Genomic DNA, 24,334 nt, shown 5'->3' with positions numbered 1-24,334 from the left:
TGCTATAAACTTCCATCTTAGAACTGCTTTTACTGCATCCCATAGGTTTTGGGTCGTCATGTTTTCATTGTCATTTGTTTCTAGGTAGTTTTTGATTTCCTCTGATTTCTCTAGTGATCTCTCGGTTATTTAGTAGTGTATTGTTTAGCCTCCATGTGTTTGTATTTTTTACAGATGTTTTCCCATAATTGATATCTAGTCTCATAGCATTGTGGTTGGAAAATATACTTGATATGATATCAATTTTCTTAAATTTACCAAGGCTTGATTTGTGACCCAGGATATGGTCTATCCTGGAGAATGTTCCAAGAGCACTTGAGAAGAAAGTGTATTCTGTTGCTTTTGGATAGAATGTCTTATAAATATCAGTTAAGTCCATCTTGTTTAATGTGTCATTTAAAGTTTGTGTTTCCTTATTTTCATTTTGGATGATCTGTCCATTGGTGAAAGTGGGGTGTTAAAGTCTCCTCCTATGATTGTGTTACTGTCGATTTCCCTTTTTATAGCTGTTAGTATTTGCCTTATATATTGAGGTGCTCCTATGTTGGGTGCAAAATATTTACAATTGTTATATCTTCTTCCTGGATTGGTCCCTTGATCATTATGTAGTGTCCTTCTTTTTCTCTTGTGATAGTCTTTATTTTAAAGTCTATTTTGTCTGATATGAGAATTGCTCCTCCAGCTTTCTTTTGATTTCCATTTGCATGGAATATCTTTTTCCACCTCCTCACTTTCAGTCTGTATGTGTCCCTAGGTCTGAAGTGGGTGTCTTGTAGACAGCCTATATACGGGTCTTCTTTTTGTATTCATTCAGCCAGTCTATGTCTTTTGGTTGGAGCCTTTAAACCATTTACATTTAAGGTAATTATCGATATGTATGTTCCTATTACCATTTTCTTAATTGATTTGGGTTTGTTATTGTTATTGTAAAGCTGGTTTGGTGGTGCTGAATTCTCTTAGCTTTTGCTTGTCTTAAAGGTTTTAATTTCTCTGTCGAATCCGTATGAGATCCTTGCTGGGTCGAGTAATCTTGGTTGTAGGTTTTCCCCTCTCATCACTTTAAATATGTCCCACCACACCCTTCTGACTTGCAGAGTTTTTGCTGAAAGATCAGCTCTTAACTTTATGGGGATTCCCTTGTATGTTATTTGTTGCTTTTCCCTTGCTGCTTTTCATATTTTTTTCTTTTTTTTTTGAAATTTCTTTTATTTATTTTTTTATACAGCAGGTTAATAATTTTTCTTTGTATTTAATTTTTGAATGTTTGATTAATATGTGTCTTGATGTGTTTCTCCTTGGATTTATCCTGTATGGGACTTTCTGCACTTCCTGGACTTGGTTGACTATTTCCTTTCCCATATTAGGGTAGTTTTCAGCTATAATCTCTTCACATATTTTCTCAGTACTGTTCTTCTTCTCTTCTTCTTCTGGGACCACTGTAATTCGACTGTTGGTGCGTTTAATGTTGTCCCAGAGGTCTCTGAGACTCTTCTCAATTCTTTTCATTCTTTTTTCTTTATTCTGCTGTGTGGTAGTTATTTCCACTATTTTATCTTCCAGGTCACTTATCCGCTCTTCTGCCTCAGTTATTCTGCTATTGATTCCTTCTAGAGAATTTTAAATTTCATTTATTGTGTTTTTCATCATTGTTTGTTTGCTATTTAGTTCTTCTAGGTCCTTTTTAAATGTTTCTTATATTTTCTCCATTCTATTTCCAAGATTTTGGATCATCTTTACTATCATTCCTCTAAATTCTTTTTCAGGTAGACTGCCTATTTCCTCTTCATTTGCTTGTTCTGGTGGGTTTTTACCTTGCTCCTTCATCTGCTGTGTGTTTCTCTGTCTTCTTATTTTGCTTAACTTAGTGTGTTTGGGGTCTCCTTTTCACAGGCTGCAGGTTTGTAGTTCCTGTTGTTTTTGGTGTCTGCCCCTAGTGGGTAAGGTTGGTTCAGTGGGTTGTGTAGGCTTCCTGGTACAGGGGACTGGTGCCTGTGTTCTGGTGGATGATGCTGGATCTTGTCTGTCTGGTGGGTAGGACCATGTCCGGTGGTGTGTTTTGGGGTGTCTGTGAACTTAGTATGATTTTAGGCAGCCTCTCTGCTAATGGGTGGGGTTGTGTTACTGTCTTGGTAGTTGTTTGGCTTGGGGTGTCCAGCACTGGAGCTTACTGGTTGTTGAGTGGAGCTGTGTCTTAGCGTTGAGACAGAGATCTCTGGGAGAGCTCTCGCCAGTTGATATTATGTGGGGCCCGGAGGTCTCTGGTGGTCCAGTGTCCTGAACTCAGCTCTCCCACCTCAGAGGCTCAGGCGTGACACCCAGCCAGAACACCATGACTTTGTCAGCCTCACGGCTTTATTTTAACCCTGCAATAACAGTGGTTTAGATCACTGAAATGAGGCTCTTTCAGATGTAAAGGGGATTACCTGGTGCTGCTCTGGCCCTCCTTGGGCCCCGGATACTGGCCGTGGTGTGTGAGCTTCTTTCCTCCTCCGCTGCTTTCCTGGTTGTGTATGTTGCAGTTTTAAATAAGGTGGTCAAGGTGGAATCTAAAAGAGTGTTTTCCTGTGAAATGATATGCAAATGCAACTAGCAGTGGCGACAAAGGCAGTTACAGGAAAATAGAAGATGGTAGATATTTTGTAACAGAGAAATCCTAAAGTGGATTCCAATTGGGGAGTAAGCAGAGTGGTTTCCCTTGTTTTTGCTGTTTTATATGACTGTCTTCTTTCCCAGTTTATATACATTGAGAATAAATATTTCATAGTCCTAATAACTTGTTTCGTCTAGAACATGCCACCTTGCCAACAGCCCATCTGCTTCCTTTCTAGCCTCTCTACTACCATGAATTATTGTTTTGAAATGCTCAACTTGGGATTTCTGTACAAAATACGTTTGGAAAAGTAGATTCATATCAGGCTATGACATTTATGTTAAATTTGAAACTTATATTAAGTTACTGAGTTCTTACATTTTCAGGAGAAATAATTTGTTCTTTCCATCCCAGTTGTAGTAAAGTGTATTGATATATTATAGTCCTCCTGATAAAGGTTATTAGCCTCCAGAAGTAGGTACCACCTGGACTATTCCTAAACTGAGAAAGGTCTAGATTGGCTTTAAATACGTACGAAGCCTGTTAAAGAATACTGAAAAGTTTATTTAAAAATACTCTTTAGTGTTTCATGTTTGGTAATTGCAATCATTGTTGCTTTTGTTGTGGTCATCCATGTACAATGCTTGGTGTCAGTCTATCTATCTCTTGTAAAAATAAAATACAGTGTGTGTGTGTGTGGAAAAAAAAAAAAAAAAAAATACTCTTTAGTTAGTGATCAGTCTGCTCTTTCTCAGACTTCAGGCTTGTGTATTCTATGATGTTAGACCCTTTGTGTCTCTTACTCAAAGTTGTTACTGAGGGCTTTACCTCAGAAAGGAGCAGAGAGGTATCAATTTAAGGATTTTTGTGATACTGATTTATTGGCTATCGTGTGTGTGTGTGTGTGTGTGTGTGTGTGTGTGTGTGATGTGAGCAAAGAGGTAGTTAAACGGAGAGTTATGTAATACTTCTACAATGTAAGAATAAAGAATATGTTGATAAATGAAATATAGTCTGAGAAGTGAGGTTTTATTAGTTGTGAAAATACTGAAGGAAGACTTTGGAAACAACTTTTTCCTCTCAGATTTGGTTTGTGTCAGTTCTCTGTAGTTAATTCGAAAGTAATTACAATGTTAGAGAGATTGCCAATTCAGTCACATTGCTTCCATATTCGCAGTTGTTAGGGTGCAGAAAAGTGGTAACTTTCCTTTCCCATCAATGGTAAAGACGTTTAGTAGAGAAAATCTGACAGTCGCTGCTGATGGGGGTCACAGAAAGCCCAGGAAACAGAGCATAATATTGGAAAACTCTTGGTGCAAATGTGCGTATGTGCTTACCCAAGGTCTAGACTAGTATAATCAGATGTGGACAATGGGCTGTAATGTAGTTATGGGAGCTGGTTGTCATCATTACTGTTATTTATTGAGCTCCTAGCATGAATCTTTCCTAGTTGGTCACTTGATAGGGCTGTTTGTTTCCTAGGGCTGACACAAGCACTTTTTATTTCTCCTTGTGCTGTAGGTATAAATTATACATAGTTTTTCTTCTTAATAATAAAATATGTGAATCATTTTGTGCTCTGCATTTAGAGATTTAATTTACTAAATAGTAAGCCTACTATTTTGAGACTGCTTATTATAATTAAAAATTTAACTCACCTGTAATTCTTTGTTGGCTAGAATAGTTTTCACAACTGTTAGATAACATTACAGTTGCTAAATACTGTATAATTTGTATATTTGAGAAAATATGCACATAGATGGAAAATATTGGCCCCTTAGAAAAGCAACAATTCTTTATTCATTTAGATATCTTATTACTTATTTTGTGAAGTCATTTCTATATTTTCCATAATAAAAGGAAAAGTCATATTTATGTGTCCAATTTAAAATAAATGGGAGGCATGTAGTGAGGGCCTTCTGAAATATTGGATTTTAAAATCATATTTTAAATTATGAAGGAGAAATATTTATGCTTCCTTTTTTCTTTGGAAGTAATATTAAATACTTTATATACATTCTAATCAAATTTTAAAATATTCTTTTAAATAAATAAGGTTAGACAGTAATATTTTGTATTATGTAGTGAAAAATTTTCAAACTTATATTTCTGACATAGTTGTTTAATCTAAAATCTCTAAGGTTTTACTTTAAATTACCTAGATACATTTAGATACTTGAGAATCTTTAAAGCATTGTCACAAACTATCCATTTATCAAATAATGGTTGAGTACAGCAGGGGTCCCAAACTGGTCCGCAGCCTGTTAAGAACTGGGCCACACAGCAGGAGGTGAGTGGCGGAAGGGCGAGCGAAGCTACATCTGCCGCTGCCCATCACCCCCCATCGCTCCCCATTGCTCGTGTTACTGCCTGAACCATTGGTAGCATTACTGCCTGAACCATCGCTCGCATCCCCTCCATCGCTTGCATTACTGCCTGATCCATCGCTTGTAGTACTGCCTGAACTATCACACCTCCCATCCCCACCCCCCATGGAAAAATTGTCTTCCACGAAACCGGTCTCTGGTGCTAAAAAGGTTGCAGACTACTGGAGTACAGTCTACCTGAACAGTACCTCTTAGGTACTATGGTTGATTAAAAAAGAAGAATAGGTAAAAGATGTGCTTCCTTAATCACTTGTGGTATGATACGGAGGATAGAGTAATATAGGTAGCAATTGAATGAAATTTTTATGATACTGTGTAAACAAGTAAAATATCTGCTATGTATATAATAAGCATTAAGTATAAGTTGGCATAAAATAAAGGCCTTTATAGAATTGTGGAATATTCCTTAGAGGGAAAGAAGATTCAGTTGGATCTTATGGAAATTAAGACTTTGGATGTAAAGAAAGGACAAAAAATAAATTGCGGGTGGTTTTGGCACTCATTTTCCATCATTCATTTAGTACTTATTTATTGATTGTAGTCTACATGTCAGGCACTGTTCTGGAGACAGAAGATGTAGCTGTGAATAAGACTCTCCTGACATAGAGGAGAGGACAAGTAATAAAGAAATGAATGAACAAATAAGATAATTCAGATAGTAATAAATGCTTACAAGAAAACAATACAGGAAAAGGTTATGAGAGTGAAGAGGGGAGAGTTTATAGGGAAGCCAATATAGCATGTGTAGAGGAGATTTGTGAAGAACTGACACTTGATTTGAATGAAGAGAAGCAGCCAAACAGTTTGAGATCTAGGTCACAACCTTTTAAGGTGAGGAAATATCAAGAACAAAGGTCTTGAGGAGGGAATGATGTTTGTGATTTATTGAAACAAATAAAAGGCCTGAGTGGCTGGAGCAAAAAAGGAGAGAGTGAGGTTTGGAAATGTCAAAAGTATCCATGTTTCTGATCACATAGGTCCTTGTAGGCTGTGGTCAGAAATTCGGTTTTAATTTTCTTTGGTAAGAATACGTTGCAGAGTTTTAAGCAGAGGAGTGGCATGATGTGACTTAGAGTTTTATGTTTCATTTTTTTGATGGTGACATTTAAGTGTTTATTTTTTAGGTTTTAATTTACTTATTTTTAACTGTGGTAAAATACACATGATATAAAACTTAACCACTTTAACCATTTTAAAGTGTACACTTCCGTGGCATTAAGTACCTTCACTTTTACATGCACAGCCATTGTCAGCATCCATCTCCAGAACTCTTTTCATCTTACTATACTGAAACTCTATACCCATTCCTTCCTACCACTGGCAACCACTGTCGTACTTTCTGTCTTGATGATTTTGACTACTCTAGGCATCTCATATTAGTAGAATCATACAGTATTTGTCCTTCAGTGTCTGGCTTTTTTTCACTTAGCATAGTATCTTTAGGGTTCATGCATGTTGTAGCACATATTAGAATTTCATTCCTTTTAAAGGCTGAGTAATATTCCATCATATGTATATACCGCATTTTACTTATCGTTTCACCCATTGATGGACACTGAGTTGCTTCCACCTTTCGGTTTTTGTGAGTAATGCTGCTAGTCCTTGCTTTGGATTCTTTGGCTGTATACCTGGACGTGGAGTTGCTGGTCATATGACACATGTATGATTCATATGAGATACGGATCATATTTTAATTTTTTAAATTAAATATGAAGAACTGCCATAGTGCTTTCCTTAGTGGCTGCACAATTTTACATTCCCACCCACAGTGCACAAGGATTTCAATTTCTCCATATCCTTGCCAACATTAATTTTCTGGGTTTTTTTTGATAGTAACCATCCTAGTGAGTGTGAGGTAGTATTTCATTGTGGTTTTCATTTGGCATTTCTGTAATGATTAGTGATGTTTAGCCTTTTTTCTTGTGTTATTAACTATTTTATATCTTCTCTAGAGAAATAACTATTCAGTAGTTTGCCTAGTTTTGAATTGAGTTATTTATTTTTTATTGTTGTTGATTTGTGGGAGTTTTTTATATATTTTGGATATTAACCCCTTATTAGGTATATGATTTACAAATATTTTCTCCCATGCTGTGGATTGCCTTTTTACTTTGTTGATTATGTCCTTTGATGCATAGAAGTTTTAAATTGTGATGTAGTTTAATTAATTTTTTTCTTTTGTTGCCTGTGCTCTTGGTGTCATATCCAAGAAATCATTGCCAAATCAGAGGTTATGAAGCTTTTTGCCTATGTTTTCTTCTAAGAGTTTTATATTTGTAGGTATTATATTTAGATCTTTAATCCATTTGAGTCAATTTTTATACATGGTCTAAGATAAAGGTCCAACATCATTCTTTTGCATGTGGTTATGCACTTTTCTGTACACCATGAGCTATGTTTTTAAAAGAATGAATGAATTGTGGTGAATTCCCTGGTGGTTCAGTGGTTAGGACTCCACACTTTCACTGCCGAGGGCCCAAGTTCAATCTCTGGTCAGGGAACTATAATCCTGCAAGCCACACAGTGTGGCCAAAAAGGGGGGAAAAAATAAAAAAAATAAAAAAAGAATGAATTGTGATAGGGTCAGGGTATGGGGCAAGAATGGAAGCAGATATATCAATGAAGATACTACTGAAATATTTCAGGCAAGAGGTGAAGGTGGCTTAGACTGGTGTGATAGCAATGGTGATATGTGATATATTTAAGAGTTAAAGCAGTAGAACTTGCCTTCATGATTTGGATTTGGAGGTGAGGGAAAGATAAATCAAGAATTAATCCTAGGGCTATACTTAAGGGGACTTAGGAGCTATTTATTGAAGTAGGAAAAAATGAAGTAGAGATAGGGGAAGAGTTTTTATTGACAGTGGGTAGGTAAAATCAAGAGTTCTGTTTTGGAAATGTTAAATTTGAAATGCCCATTGGATATACAAGTGAAGATTTCAGTTCGACAGTTGACTATGTGGGTTGAAAGTACAGGGAACCAAGAGTAAGGTTAGAGATATAGGAATCAGCAGCATGCAGGTGAGATTTGAAGGCTGTAGGATGGATGAAATAATTTAGATAGAGGAAAGGGAACAGAACTGAGCTCTGGGAAACTACAAAATTTAGAGGTAGTACAAGAAGGAGGCAGTAGGAAAGGAGACAGTGAAGAAGCAGCTACTAAGGAGAAGAACCAGGAATGTGCTATATCGCATTGAAGAAGATAAGAGAAGAGAACGTTTTAAGAACCTTAAGGTACTTATAACAGTTACCTTGCTATTTGCATGTAGTCCTAACTTCCTATGTTAGATTGTAAACTCCCTGTGGACAGTTCTATGTATCTTTGTATGCCTCGCATATAGTAGCCTAGAATTGCCTGGCATAAGCAAACGTTCAAAGAGTTTATTTTCAAAGAGTTTATTTTCCACGCAAGCACTGCTAGTCCCCGAGCGGTGATCAGGCACTGTTCTGTATCTGGAGATAATAAGGATAATTTACTCAAGGTTGGTGCAATCTGGAATGGAAAACAGACTTCTAAATATATAATTGAGATGGTGTCAAACAGAATGATACAGTGTAATAAGTACCACAAAAGAGGCATATGTACCTTTTGTTTTTTAGTTCTGTGGAGGGAAAACCTATGTAGGATCAGAAAAGATTTTATGTAGTTAAATCTTGAGTTTTGCTTTGAAGGATTAATAAGATAAGCAAGATGGAATAAGAAGTGATGTGTTTCCTGGCTGGGAGAATAGTAGGGACAGATGTAAAGCAGTATAAAAGTATAATGTTTGAGAAAGCAGTCTTACGGTATAAAGGAGTAGCAAAATTTCTGGAGATCGTGGGAAGGTAGTTAAAACTTTTAAAAAGTGTACAGTGATGATCAGGTTTTCATTTCAGAAAAATGACCCTGATGAGGCATTGGCTGGAATAATGAGATTAATGGAAGGACATTTGATTGGAGGCTATTGTAAAAATTGAAACCATGATGTTGAGTGCCTGAAGCACTGGAAAATGTTACAGAGAGAAACAGCTTTTAGAGTTATTGCAGAGGTAGAATGGACAGTACTTGGTCTATTGAAAGTGAAGGATGATGAGGAAGGAAGAGTCAAATATGACTGATATTTCTAGCTTCAGTAACTAGGTAAATAGCAATGATGTTAGCAGTCAGGGTAGAGGAGGAAGGAATGCATGATCTCTGAATAAGGGACTAGTTTCATAAATTATGTTACATTTCACCCTCAAAAGTTCTCTGTGTGATAATGGTGCACCATTAAGTAAAATAAATAGCTTTGTATAGTATGACTCCTTTACACATGTGTACATAAATATTTATATACACATATACATACTTACTATATATACACATGTATACCACAGATACCATGTATGTTTTTATAAATTTAGAAAAATGTAAGGACAGGAACATAAACTGTTAATGGTTGTGTGGATTATTCTGAAAAATGGATAGGAAAGGGAGTTGGGGCCTTTCCATTGTTGCTTCATTATTTAAGTTTTGCATGATTTTTTTTTTTTTTACATCATATGTTACCTTTATGCAAAGCACCAAAACAAAACAAAACAAGACAGTATTATCTGTCTATCTATTTAGATATCTGTACATTGTGTCCATCTTGAAAAAAAATGTCAGGAAGGGGTGTTTTGGTTCTCTTCAAAACATAACACATTTTTTCCCCTCTTCATAACTTTGTTCATGCTGTTGTCCACAATGACATTTCCTCTTCTTTGTGCTTTTGCCCTTGATTTAAGGCTCATCTTTATGCTTTTGCTCTCTGTTGGTGCTTTTTTTTTTATCTTGAGGAGCTCATAGGGATCTTGGCTTCTACTGAATTATGATAGCACATGTATTCTTATGTCCTAATTGTATTTGTATTTCTTATATATAGGTACATAACAAATTCTCACAAACGTTGCAGCTTGAAACAACATACATTTTCTATCTTATAATTTCTTTGGGTCAGGCATCTGGGCACAGCTCAGCTGGACCCTCAACTGAGAATTTTACAGGTCTGCAATAACGGTATTAGACAAGCTGTGTTCTTCTCTGGAGGTTGGAGTCCACTTATAAGCTCACATGGTTGTTGGCAGAATTCAGTTCCTTTCACCTTTAGGACGGACGTCTCCATTTTCTTGCTGGCTGTCACTAGGATCTGATCTCAGCTCCTAGAGGCTATCCTAGCCCCTTGTCACATGGCCCTCTCATGCCATGGCAGCTTACTTTTTCAAGGCTGGTGGGAGAATCTCTTGTCAGCCAAGGCAGAGCCTATATAATGTAACATATCACAGGAGTGTCTATCCCATCATCTCTGCTATAGAAAGTAACCTAATTAAGGAATTTCTATCCCATCATCTTTGCCATATTCTGTTTCCTAGAACCAAGTCCAAGATTCTGCCTAGGTTAAACTCAGTGGAATGGGATCATACAAGACCTTGACTCATTGGAGGTCACCTTAGTGTGTGTCCACCATAGCACATCTATTCGTATTTAAAGCTGGAAAGGACCTCAGAGTATTCTCTTCCTCTCCAACTAAAATATAAGGAAAGTTCATCTCCAGTGCTTAGCATCTTTATAGCATAGTAGGTATTGAATAGATATTTGACAGTGATTCAAAAGGCAGAGGGAATCGTGCACAAAAATGTTAATAGATCAGAGTAAATACTCAGAAGACTTATTCAGTTATATTGTGTATGAAATGATTAAGGGTTGATATTTTAGGGCATGGTGAAATTGAGAGCATAAATTAAATCTGGAAATATTACGGAGGAGATATTGGCAGTATTTGCAGATTGATTAGGGACCTGGAGGAAGGTGGTAGCGAAGAGGGAGGGACTAGAATAACTTTGAGGTTGTTTGTTTGGGGACTGAGAGGCTGGTGTGCCAGTGACTAATCAATTCAATTAATATTTGAGTGCTGTGAGGCAGTATATTGATGTTAAATTCACAATGTGGTTTTTGGTCTCTAGAGAGTAACTAAAGCACAAACCAATATTTCACATCTACACTATGAAAGCAGTTGCTTTCTCTATCTGTAGAGTCATAGGAAGTTATTCATTAGCAGGTTTTAAAATTGCACTAGGGATTGTTTTTATCTATAATGCCCGAATGTGTACTGTTTACCCTAATGATGTTACCCAAAAATCATAGATAGTACATTGCATTAACTTCTAAAGTGACTGGGAGACAGTTTGGGGTTAATGGAGAGGGTCTGACAGACCTGGAATCAAATTATAAGTAGTGTATATGAACTTAATAGAGATATGGAAAAAGTGGTAGGAGAGCAGGAAGCCTTTTTATTTTCCTTAGGGATTTTCTCTTTTCCTTTCTTTTAATTATTACTTGTTGTAAAACTTAGAACAATAGGGAAATATGAGGAGGAGGACATATAGCCTAACTTTCTAGAGAAGGGGGTGGAACACTTTTTTTTGTAAAGGGCCAGATAGTAAGTATTTTAGACTTTGCAGGCCATATGGTCTCTGTCACTACTACTCAACTTTATGTGGTATTATAATGTGATAACAGCCATAGATAATAGTTAAACAGATGGGCATGGCATGGCATGGCTTTGTTCCAATAAAACATTATTAACAAAAATAGTTGGCAGGCCAGATTTGGCTCACATGCCATAATTCTAGTAATTCTGACCTTATTCTCAATGACTGGAAATTTGGTATATTTCCTTTCATATTTTTCCCAAACTCATATTGTGCATAATATTCTTCAAAAATTTTTTCCACTTAATAATATATTGTGGAAAAACTTCTGTTGTTAATTCAGAAGAATCTATCTCATTATATGATGGTATATTTTGGTTCTTTCAGTTTTTCACTCTTATTAAGTGTTATAGGGAACTTCCTTGTACACACACACATCTTTCTGCACTTGTGAGAACATATTCATATGTCAAGTTACTAGGATTGCTTTGTATCAAAGTCTATGCATACTTAATGTATACATATTTTTAAAATTAATATTTATTGAAGTATACAGTAGTTGATTTACAATGTTGTGTTAGTTTCAAGTGTACAGCAAAGTGAATCAGTTATACATATACATATATCCACTCTTTTTTAGATTCTTTACCCATGTAGGTCATTACAGGATATTGAGTAGAGATACTGCTCAATACTCTGCTACACAGTAAGTTCTTATTAGGTATCTATTTTATATATAGTAGTGTGTATATGTCAATCCCAATCTCCCCATTAATCCCTCCCCCCTCCCCTTGGTAACCGTAAGTTTGTTTTCTACATCTGTGTTAATTTATATTTTTGAGAAAAATGTTGCTACAGGGACTTCCCTGGTGGCACAGTGGTTAAGAATACACCTGCCAATGCAGGGGACATGGGTTTGAGCCCTGGTCCGGGAAGATCCCACATGCCGCGGAGCAACTAAGGCCATGCACCACAACTACTGAGCCTGCGCTCTAGAGCCCGCGAGCCACAACTGCTGAGCCCATGCACCGCAACTACTGAAGCCTGCGCACCTAGACCTGTGCTCCACAGCAAGAGAAACCACTGCAATGAGAAGCCCGCACACCGCAACAAAGAGTAGCCCCAGCTCGCTGCAACTAGAGAAAGCCTGTGTGCAGCAACGAAGACCCAGTGCAGCCATAAATGAATAAAGAAATAAATTTATTTATTTATTTATTTTTAAAAAGTTGCTACAAAGAGATGCAAGAACCCCATGGAATGTCTGTAGACATGCCATTGTTGATGACTGCTGGGTCTAACTTTTGTAGGTGGGCATTATCTAATTGCAGTTTAGCTGCTCTTGCTATTGACATAAAGAACATAATTGTAGCCCTGCCCATTCTATCTCTCCAGTTCCTTTAAAGAAGGGAGTTAAGAAGACTTTTATATAACATATTCCAGAAGACTGCCATTTCGATAAAATGATCATTCTGTTGGTATTTATGGTAGGTGAATGGTATTATGGAAGCATTTACCAAGAATGGGTCAATCGTTCATATATTCAGGGTATTTTTTTGCAATGTTTAAAAGTGTATGATCATTACTAGCATTCAGTATGAATCATTATATGGAGAGGTCTGTAGTATCACCAAAGTTAATCATCTGTTAAACTCTTGACTTCTATTACCATAAATTAGTTTAAAAAACATTTTTTTATAGAGAAGATTTTTTAAAATATTTATTTTATTAGCATTTATTTTTGGCTGCATTGGGTCTTCGTTGCCGCGCACAGGCTTTCTCTAGTTGCAGCGAGCTGGGGCTACTCTTTGTTGCGGTGTGCGGGCTTCTCACTGTGGTGGCTTCTCTTGTTAAAGAGCATGGGCTATAGGCGCACGGGCTTTCTCTAGTTGCGGCAAGTAGGGGCTACTCTTCGTTGGGGTGCGTCAGCTTCTCATTGCAGTGGCTTCTCTTGTTGTGGAGCATGGGCTCTAGGTGTGCGGCCTTCAGTAGTTGTGGCGCGCAGGCTCTGTAGTTGTGGTGCATGGGCTTAGCTGCTCTGCGGCATGTGGGATCCCCCTGGACCAGGGCTCAAACCCGTGTCCCCTGCATTGGCAGGTGGATTCCACCACTGCGCCACCAGGGAGGCCCCCAAAAATATTTTTTTATACAAGATGATTCATATGGTATATATTTTTTGGTGTGCCTTTGCTTAACCCTGTTAGTGAAATTAACTTTGTTGTGCATAACAGTAGTTGTTTCTTTTTAGTGTTTTATTGTATGACTATTCCACCATTTAGAAAATTCATTTTATTCTTAATGGGCATTTGGGTAGTTGCTAGTGTTTGGCTGTTATAAATAAAGTTGCTGTAAACATTCTGTTAAGTATATTTTGTGATTGTGAGAGTCCCTGTAGTTTCATATCCTTGCCAAATTTTGATACTAGAGTCTTTTTTTTTTTTAAATATAGTGTTTCTGGTGGGGTGTAGTATATTTTTTATGGTTTTTTTTTTTTTTAAACTTTTTCTGGTCCAGCTTTTTTTTTTTTTAATTTATTATTTATTTATTATTTATTTTTCGCTGTGTTGGGTCTTCATTTCTGTGCGAGGGCTTTCTCTAGTTGCGGCGAGCGGGGGCCACTCTTCATTGCGGTGTGTGGGCCTCTCACTATTGCGGCCTCTCTTGTTGCAGAGCACAGGCTCCAGACGCGCAGGCTCAGTAGTTGTGGCTCATGGGCCTAGTTGCTCCGCGGCATGTGGGATCTTCCCAGACCAGGGCTCGAACTCGTGTCCCCTGCATTGGCAGGCAGATTCTCAACCACTGCGCCACCAAGGAAGCCCTTTTTATGGTTTTAATTTGTATCTGCCTGATGATTAGTAATCCTGAACACCTCAACACCTTTTCATGAACTTATTTGCCATTTGGAAATCTTTTGTGAAGTGCTTATTTGTGTATTTGGTTGTTTTTATTTATTGTGATTATTGCCTTTTCTTTATTTCTAAGATTTTCTTATGTATTTCAGATATAATTTCCTTGTTGACTATAAGTATTCCAAATCTCCCGTACTAAAGTTTGCCTTTTAATTCTCTTAATGTTGGGTTTCATAAGCATAAATCATTAAGTTAATCAATTTTCTTCTTTATGATATGTGTACTTTATATTTTGTTGAAGAAATCTTTATTTTAACCTAAGTCATGAAGATGCTCTCTTATGTAATCTTCTTCTAGAAGTGTTTAGGTCTTGTCTGTGATCCATTTAGAATTGATCTGTTTGTATGGTTTGAGATAGTAGTCAAGGTTAATTTTGTCCATATGAACATCAGTTGATTGATGCAGGACCAGTTCTTGAAATACTCCATCTTCCTCTTATTGCAGTAAATATGGAATCTGGTGTAAAATATAATATATATATTTGTATATTAAATATTTATATAAAATATATTTCCATATTAAATATTTATATATAACATTTATATAATTATTTATATATTAAATATATATATATTTGTTTCTGCACATTCTTTTCTGTTTCATTGGTCTGTTCATCTGTCTTTGCCCCAGTACCACATTGTCTTAATTGCTGTATCTTTATAATAAATTCTAATATTTGATAGTGTAAGTCCTCTATTAGGATTATGATTATTATTCCTCCTCTTTTCCCTTCTTCAAGAGTGTCTCAGATATTCTTTGTTCTTTACATTTTCCTATAACTTTTAGAATAAAGTTGCCAAATTACACAGAAAGACCTGCTAAGATTGGGATTGGGATTCATTATGATGCTGAAAACTTGGCCTCTGTGCACTGGAACTGAATCAAATCTCAGAGACAGAGTTTTGGGTGAAGTAGAAAAGAATAGCTTTATTACTTTGCCAGGCAAAGGGGGACACAGTGGGCTCCTGCCCTCAAAAACTGTGTGTCCCAACCTGGGAGGATTTGGTGAGGAGTTTTTATAGCAGTTGTTCAACGGCAGGGTCACTGATAAGATCAGGGTGTGCACAGGCCCCTTTAATCTGGTCTCTGGTAATTTCTTGATGAGCTTCTCTGGTTCCTTTAATCTGTCCACTGGTGCTCTTCTCTGAAATGAAGAATGCCCACATCTTCCATTTGTTGGGGGTTTTAGTTCTATAACGAGCACAAAAGATATTGTTCTGTATATCCCTTGAGGCAGAACCAGGATCCTGCCCCAAAACTGCACTATTGTTTTTCGGCAGCTCCTCTCTTGTATCTGCATCCTCTCTCTTACCTGATTAGCAACTGCTTGAATCTCCCCTTTGGAACTCAGGGAAGGCCATGGAGGCTGGAGTCTGTTCCCTACAAACAAGGAACGGGGGACACAGGAAGGCTTCCGTACCCAGGAGCACCACAGGGTCCTGCTTGGTTTCACTATGAAACTTTACTATCTTTGTTGGAAGATTTTTAATCACAGTTTCAATTTCATTACTTGTGATTGGTCTGTTCATATTTTCTATTTCTTCTTGGTTCAGTGTTGGAAGGTTACACCTTTCTAAGAATTTGTCCATTTCTTCCAGGTTGTCCATTTTATTGGTATATAGTTGCTTGTAATAGTCTCTTATGATGCTTTGTATTTCTATGGTGTCTGTTGTAACTTCTCTTTTTTCATTTCTAATTTTATTGATTTGAGTCCTCCACTCTTTTTCTTGATGAATCTGGCTAAAGGTTTATCAATTTTGTTTATCTTCTCAAAGAACCGGCTTTTAGTTTTATTGATCTTTGCTGTTGTTTTTTTTGTTTGTTTGTTTCTATTTCATTTATTTCTGCTCTGATCTTCATGATTTCTTTCATTCTACTAACTTTGGGTTTGGTTTGTTTTTCTTTCTCTAGTTCCTTTAGCTGTAAGGTTAGATTGTTTATCTGAGATTTGTGTTGTTTCTTGAGGTAAGATTGTATTGCTATAAACTTCCCTCTTAGAACTGCTTTTGTTGCATCACATAGATTTTGGGTCATTGTATTCTCATTGTCATTCGGTTCTAGGTATTTTTTGATTTCCTGTTTGATTTCTTCAGTGATCTCTTGGTTATTTAGTAGCGTTTTGTTTAGCCTCCATGTGTTTGTGTTTTTTTACGGTTTTTTCCCTGTAATTTATTTCTAGTCTCCTAGCATTGTGGTCAGAAAAGATGCTTGATACGATTTTAATTTTCTTAAATTTACCAAAGCTTGATTTGTGACCCAAGATGTGATCAATCCTGCAGAATGTTCCGTGTGCACTTGAGAAGAAAATATAATCTGCTGTTTTTGGGTGGAATGTCCTATAAATATCAATTAAAACTATCTGGTCTATTGTGTCATTTAAAGCTTGTGTTTCCTTATTTTCTGTTTGGATCATCTGTCCATTGGTGTTAGTGAGGTGTTAAAGTCCCCCAGTATTATTATGTTACTGTTGATTTCCTCTTTTATAGCTGTTAGCAGTTGCCTTATGTATTGAGGTGCTCCTCTGTTCGGTGCATATATATTTATAATTGTTATATCTTCTTCTTGGATTGATCCCTTGATCATTATTTGGTGTCCTTCCTTGTCTCTTGTAACATTCTTTATCTTAAAGTCTATTTTATCTGATATGAATATTGCTACTCCAGCTTTCTTTTGATTTCCATTAGCATGGAATATCTTTCTCTATCCCCTCACTATCAGTCTGTATGTGTCTCTAGGTCTGAAGTGTGTCTCTTGTAGACAGCATACAGGTGGGTCTTGTTTTTGTATCCATTCAGTGAGCCTGTGCCTTTTGGTTGGAGCATTTAATCCATTCACATTTAAGGTAATTATATGTATGTTCCTGTTACCATTTTCTTAATTGTTTTGGGTTTGTTTTTGTAGGTCCTTTTTTTCTCTTGTGTTTCCCACTTAGAGAAGTTCCTTTAACATTTGTTGTAGAGATGGTTTGGTGGTGCTGAATTCTCTTAGCTTTTGCTTGTCTGTAAAGCTTTTGATTTCTCCATCAAATCTGAATGAGATCCTTGCTGGGTAGAGTATTCTTGGTTGTAGGTTCTTCCCTTTCATCACTTTAAATATATCGTGCCACTCCCTTCTGGCTTGCAGAGTTTCTGCTGAGAAATCAGCTGTTAACCTTATGGAAGTTCCCTTGTATGTTATTTGTTGTTTTTCCCTTGTTGCTTTCAATAATTTTTCTTTGTCTTTAATTTTTGCCTATTTGATTACTGTGTGTCTCGGCATGTTTCTCCTTGGGTTTATCCTGCCTGGGACTCTCTGCACTTCCTGGACTTGGGTGGCTATTTCCTTTCCCATGTTAGGGAAGTTTTCGACTATAATCTCTTCATATATTTTCTCGGGTCCTTTCTCTCTCTCTTCTCATTCCGGGACCCTAAACTATGAATGTTGGTGCATTAAATGTTGTCCCAGAGGTCTCTTAGGCTGTCTTCATTTCTTTTCATTCTTTTTTCTTTATTCTGTTCCACAGCAGTGATTTCCAGCATTCTGTCTTCCAGGTCACTTATCCATTCTTCTGCCTCAGTGATTCTGCTATTGATTCCTTCTAGTATATTTTTCATTTCGTTTATTGTATTGTTCATCTCTGTTTGTTTGTTCTTTAATTCTTCTAGGTCTTTGTTAAACATTTCTTGCATCTTCTCGATCTTTGCCTCCATTCTTTTTCCGAGGTCCTGGATCATCTTCACTATCATTCTGAATTCTTTTTCTGGAAGGTTGCCTATCTCCACTTCATTTAGTTGTTTTTCTGGGGTTTTATCTTGTTCCTTCATCTGGACATGGTCCTCTGCCTTTTCATTTTGTCCGTCTTTCTGTGATTGCAGTTTTCGTTCCGCAGGCTGCAGGATTGTAGTTCTTCTTGCCTCTGCTGTCTGCCCTTTGATGGATGAGGCTATCAAAACTTTACTATCTTGATTTTCCGTGAGTTGGCTTCTGTTTGGTTTTCATTCACTTGGTGTTGTCTCTTATTTTACCTGTTCACTGGTGATTTTTTAAAAAATATTTTATTGGAGTATAGTTGATTTACAATGTTGTGTTAGTTCCTGCTGTACAGCAAAGTGAATCAGTTATACATATACATATATCCAATCTTTTTTAGATTCTTTTCCCATTTAGGTCATTACGGAGTATTGAGTAGAGTTCCCTGTGCTATACAGTAGGTACTTATTAGTTATTTATTTTATTATATAGTAGCATGTATATGTGACATTCATTTGTGATTGAATGGACATTGTATTTAATAATGCAGGAAATTGTATTTAACAGTCTCTAGATGATGATATCTTCCTGTAAAGAGGATTTCCTTTTGATTTTTGATTAACAGTTAAATTAGGTGCCAATTATGTTAATTTAAGACTGAGCTGATTCAAAGGTGGAATTTTTAAAATCTTTGTGAGAGTTTGCCTTATTTACAGTTTTCCTACTCCTATCTCGTAGCCCTTCTAGGTTTTCTTAAAGCCCAGGGTTTTACAATGAGTCTACAGCACTGTTCTTTATGGGTTTTTTTTTTTTTCTTCTCACCATATGAGATTGTGAAAATTTTGTGTAGTTATTTGGCTGCTAGTTAATGTACGTGCAAATCCCATAATGTTGTTTGAGGGTCTGTTTTCATGTTTTTGAGAACTGTTGTTTGTTTCCTGGGGTATACTTGGACTCCTTTTGTAAGCCTCGGTAAACTACTAGGATTCCTCTACCTTGACAGGTTATAAAATTCAATTTTTGTCCCAGTTCTATAAGACTTATAACAGCTCTGTTTAGCTTCTCTGTTCCCGCCTGTGTATAGCAAATGTGTCAATGGGAAAGGTCATGCTGAACATCTTCTCTAGGATCCTGGCTGTTTAAATCTTGGCTACCTTGGAAACTCTCCAATACCTTAAAAAAGATTAAAAGATAAATTTAATCTAGCATTTTCAGTTGCTTTTCTTGGATAGTTAGTTTGATAAAAGCGAATCTGCTGTTGCCAGAAGGATAACTTTTTGCTGTTATGTTCTTCAATTATTTAGTGTAAAATAACGGTCCTTCATTTGGTATGATGTCAGAAAAGGAGAATAAATGTTCTTCCCTCTCCCAAGTAATAAAATACACCACTTTTGAGCAATGAATAATCATATATGTCGTGTGTATACATATATTTATTTGACAATGTTTATCTCTTTATAGGTTGCTTAGCCAAACCATGAAGGATCACCTAGTAAGAGTAGCAAATGAAGCTGAATTTATCCTGAGCAGGCAGCGAGCAGAGGATATTCACAGACATGCGGAATTTGAGGTAGGTTAAACCTAGGAGTGGTGTGAGGAAGGTACCATTTTAAAATGTTAGTCATGGGAAACTGTGTAGGTAAAATGGCAGCATGGTCTTAGCAACCATGTATTATCAAAAAATTAAAAGTAAATTTGTGAGAGAATCATGGGCATTCTAGGCAGATAGTGTAAGACTCTGTAGCCTTGACTTTGATAGTTTTCCAATAAAGTAAAATAGTGAAGGATTTTTGCCCTCTCTAGGCAAGACAGAGCTAGTTAACTGGAAATGAAACCCCTATGGTAGATAAGATCCTTTAGGTTTCTAGAGAGAAGCTGAACAAGCAGTATAAAGTTTCTTTAACCTTGAGGTGGTAGCTGAGGAACTGAGGGAGAATACAGCTTTCTTCTTGGATCCTCACGGGGGGACCAAGTGAAAGACCCATCCTGGGCCAGTGCTTGTCTCAGCAGTTGCTTCTGAACATGTGTAACAAACGTGAATTCATAGAGGAAATTAATGCTGTTATAACTGTATAAATTACAAAAATTCACACTGAAGGTGAACTAGAAGCATTTGACAGGACCATTTGTTAAAAATTTGGAAAAAAAATTAAAAAGCACCATCTGGGTTCTTTCTAACATATTAACAGTGGATAATTCAAATGTTGCTGATATTTCTCTGGTACATTAAAAATGATGAAAACCTCTCCCAGTTCATTTTATACACCCTTCATAGTATGGAAAAAGATACTGGAAAAATAAAACTGTAGAAGACAAATTTCAGTTAACAATATAGGCACAAAATTCTAACTAAAACTTTAACCAACATAATCCAACAATGTAATGAAAGAACTATACAATTGACTCTTGAACAACAGAGGTTTAAACTGTGGGGGTCCACTTATCAGCCAATATTTTTTGATAGTAAATACTATAGTACCACAGAGTCTGCGGTTGGTCGAAATTACAGATGTGGAGGAACCTTGGACATGGAAGGCCGACTATAAATTATATGTGTATTAACCTCCATGTTTTTCAAGGGTTAGCTGTATAGTGTGGACTGCTTATAATTTATTTATGGATGCTAAAGATTTGATATTAAGATATCTACCTATAAAATAAATTATATCACCAAATTAAAAATAGGAAAATCATGCGAAGATATCAATAAATGTAGAAAAAAGCATATACAAATTTTAGTATCTAGCCCTAATGAAACTGAGAAAGAAAATGTATATCAGAAAACAATCTAAATATGATAATGACTATTTACTAAATATTATTTAAAATGTTTAAAGCCGTTTCTATTAAAATCACGAAAAAAGAGTGATTGATATCTTCTATTAACATTAACAAAATTTTTTAATGTTTTTGCAAGTGCAAGATATTGTTAATATAATTGGTAGATAAAGAAGATGTAATATTACTTTCAGATTGCTCATGCTATGATCTAGGAAAATCTAAGAGATTCTTGAACATTGTTCTACCAGAATTAATAGGGACTTTAGTAAGATTATTGGATATAAGATAAGTATGCAGACAAATTAATAGATTATCTTTTGAGTAGCAAGCAGTAGCCAGCTAAGAATGGAAATCAGAAATGTATACAGTTAGGACTATTTTGGGTTGAATTCTCTAAGAAATGTACAGACACTATTTGTAACAAAAGTATGAAATCTCATTAATACAATGCAAAATATAACCTGTGGGAGAATCATTCCATGCTGGGTAGTGTATCTTGCTCTGTGTGTGTAAGAGAGAGAGACAGCAACAGAGACATAGAATCCTTCTTTTATTTTGAAATAATTTGAGACTTATAGGAGAGTTATGAGTAGTACAAGAACTACTCTTCAACATTCTCCTAGATTCTGTAATTGTTAAAAGTTTAACACATTTGCTTCTCTCCTCTTTTTCTTTGTTTTTCTGAATTTGAGAGTAAGTTGAAGCCATGATACCCTTTTACCCCTAATTACTTAAGTGAGAATTTCCTGTGCCCATTCTCTGTTTTAACCTTGTACAGTTATCAAATCAGAAAATTAACACTGGTACAATGCTATTATTTAAATATAGACTTTATTCATATTTTTCCAAATGTCTTCATAAAGTTCTTTATAGTCAAAAAGAGAAAATATTACTGCCCCAAAAGATGTCAGTTTTTCTCAAATTAATAATGTAAATTCAATACAGTAACATAAGCATATCATTCCATTAGAATAACAATGGAGTATTTGAAATTTAAATATACCTTTAAAAATATCTAAATATCAAAATCTTCCACAAAATATATTTTGGGTATGCAAATATCCAGTTAATGTGGGAAAAGCAATGCATTAGTGTAGCCCTAAGATTTATGAAATAAGAATATTGAGGATGTACTTGATTTCCCAGATAAACAATACTAATTTAAACAATACTATGAAGACAATATATATTAAAAAATCTTCCAGATGGAGTAAGGATATAGGATGAAAGATGACATAGTAAGTATTTTAGAAACAGATTTGGAAAACTATAAAAGTGGCACTGAGGCATATGGGAGAATTTTTAAACTAAGACAGGCCACTTAGAAAGTATAAAAAGTAAACGTCTGTTACTACATATAATATTAAGCTGAGGAAACATACCATCAACAACATGGAAAGACATAATGGAACATGGAAAGACTGATAAATTAGTATGTTTACTATATTAATAATTCTCATGAAATAAGTGAAAAATTGACCCAACAGGCAAATATTCAGAGGACAGGAATAGGGATTTCACAGAAGAATATAAGTTACCAGTAACATTTAGAATGGTACTCAAATGATTGAATATTTACACAAATATTTAGGGAAATGTAAATTAGAGAAATCATGATATAACTTCTCTGTTCTCAGGTTGAGAGAAAGAAAGAGTGATAGCTAGTACTGTTGAAGGAGATAGGGGAGATGAGATGGGCAATGGTATTCTCATATTTTTAGTGGAAATGTACATTTTTGTGTTATGGGAAGGCAATATGTTCATATGTATTTTAATAATAATTATATAGGCATATATACACACACCCATTTACTCAATAACCCTATTCTGTGAATATATCTTTAAGAAAAAAGTAATAGTATATAAGCATAGATATGTAAACCTGCTTATTGCAGTGTTGTATGTAAATTTAAGAAAATAAAAACAACAATGGAAAAACAAGGAAATGTTTCTTTAACAAAAGAACCATCATTTTCTCAATGAACAGGATGTTAGTAAATTATCAAAAAATGCAGAGGTTGATGGCTTGATTTTTTTTTAATAAGAGCTTTATTCATATCTTTGTTTTTTAAATTGTATACTTTAATCCACAACCTGCTATGAAAGTTGAAGATATTAGTCCTCTCATAATTCTTTTTCATTTTTTTCTCTTCAACTTCTAATTTTTAAAGTTATATTTTATTTTTCATATTGTCTAAATATGTAACACTCATTTATTTTAACCACAATTCTGATAGTACTTGAGTGTTTGTAATATATTTAAGTGAATTCATTATCCCACCCCCTCTTTTATTAGTCATAATAATTTCTTAATTTCCCCCAGGTTCTTTCTTTGGACTCAATTCTTTTTTTTTCCCCCAGAAAGAAAAGTAGGAGAAACATTTATTTTACCATTTATTATGCTCTGTTTAAATTTGACTGAAAAAAAAAATACATATAGAAATGTGCACATATCAGTAGTGTGCAGTTCAGTGAATTTTCACAAACTGACCACACCTGGGTAATCAGTCCTCAGATTAAGAAATAAAATATTACCAGCAATTTAGAGCCCCCTTCTAGTCTATAACCTTTTAAGGACCACTACTATCCTGTCTTCCAACACTATAAATGAATTTGTATTTTATATAAATGTAATAATACAATATATATTCTTTTGTGCCATCATTTTTTCACTCAGCATTGAGTTTTATGTTATTATGTTTTGCTATTAGATTGTTCCCTCTTATTCCTATAGTATTCCACTGTGTGAATATTGACTCAATTCTTAATTGGCTAGGTTTCATCTCCTCCCCTCCCCCCAACAAAGGGTTCATGTGTGCTGTAAATTTAAAATTCTTTCATGTTTAAGAATATTTGCCAGCTGTCATTATATCTGAATGACATCCTGATGGATTGAATATTCTTGGCTAACCCTTGCATTCCTTTAGAACTTTATAGACATTGCTTCATTGTATTTTGGCTTTGAACATTGCTTTCAGAGATGTTTGAGGCCAGCCTGATATTTTCCCTTAGTTGATGATTTGCTTGTTTTCTGTCTGAGATCTGTTTGTCCATGGAGTTGATTTCTTAACAGGAATATGACTTAGTATTGAGCATTATTTATCAAAAGTTCCTGGAGCATAGTTTTTTTGTTATAATCTGCAAATTCAGATTTTTCCTTCAGTTCTTAGTAATTTCTATAAATTAAAATGTGAACTGTCTTTTGCATTTTATTTTCTTTTTCTTTACTTAGTGATGCATAAATCTATGTTAGATATGTCTGTCTTTCATATCTATTAGTTATTTCTTAATTGCTTTACTTTCTTTGATCTCCAGCCATGAGTAAGTTTTTAATGTTTTATTTTCTCTGTTTGTGGTTTGCCTATAATGATTGTTTTGTTCTTCATTTTGTTTATTTAGATCTTCAGCCTCTCTACCTTTTTCTCTTATTTTGACTTTTATTTTTTTTGTTTTTTTTTGAGTTATATTTTTATGTTGTTTTTTAGAAAAAAATAATCATGAGGAATTTCCTT

At 35.5% G+C, this 24,334-nt stretch overlaps 1 protein-coding gene across 4 annotated transcripts in view; it reads left to right on the top strand.

The window, feature by feature from the left end:
* The window catches only part of LRBA (LPS responsive beige-like anchor protein), a 751,667-nt gene that overhangs the window by 271,978 nt on the left and 455,355 nt on the right, over window positions 1-24,334 (top strand). For all 4 annotated transcript variants that reach the window (XM_057546722.1, XM_057546725.1, XM_057546723.1 and 1 more), the window contains exon 36: window positions 19,503-19,611. In XM_057546722.1, coding sequence (XP_057402705.1) covers window positions 19,503-19,611 — 109 coding nt within the window. The remainder of the gene's footprint in view (window positions 1-19,502; window positions 19,612-24,334) is intronic.

Source organism: Balaenoptera acutorostrata, chromosome 5, assembly GCF_949987535.1.
Source record: "Balaenoptera acutorostrata chromosome 5, mBalAcu1.1, whole genome shotgun sequence".
Taxonomy (NCBI): domain Eukaryota; kingdom Metazoa; phylum Chordata; class Mammalia; order Artiodactyla; family Balaenopteridae; genus Balaenoptera; species Balaenoptera acutorostrata.
The sequence above is the reverse complement of the archived record's forward strand: the minus strand, read 5'-3'. Positions and strand labels throughout refer to the sequence as shown.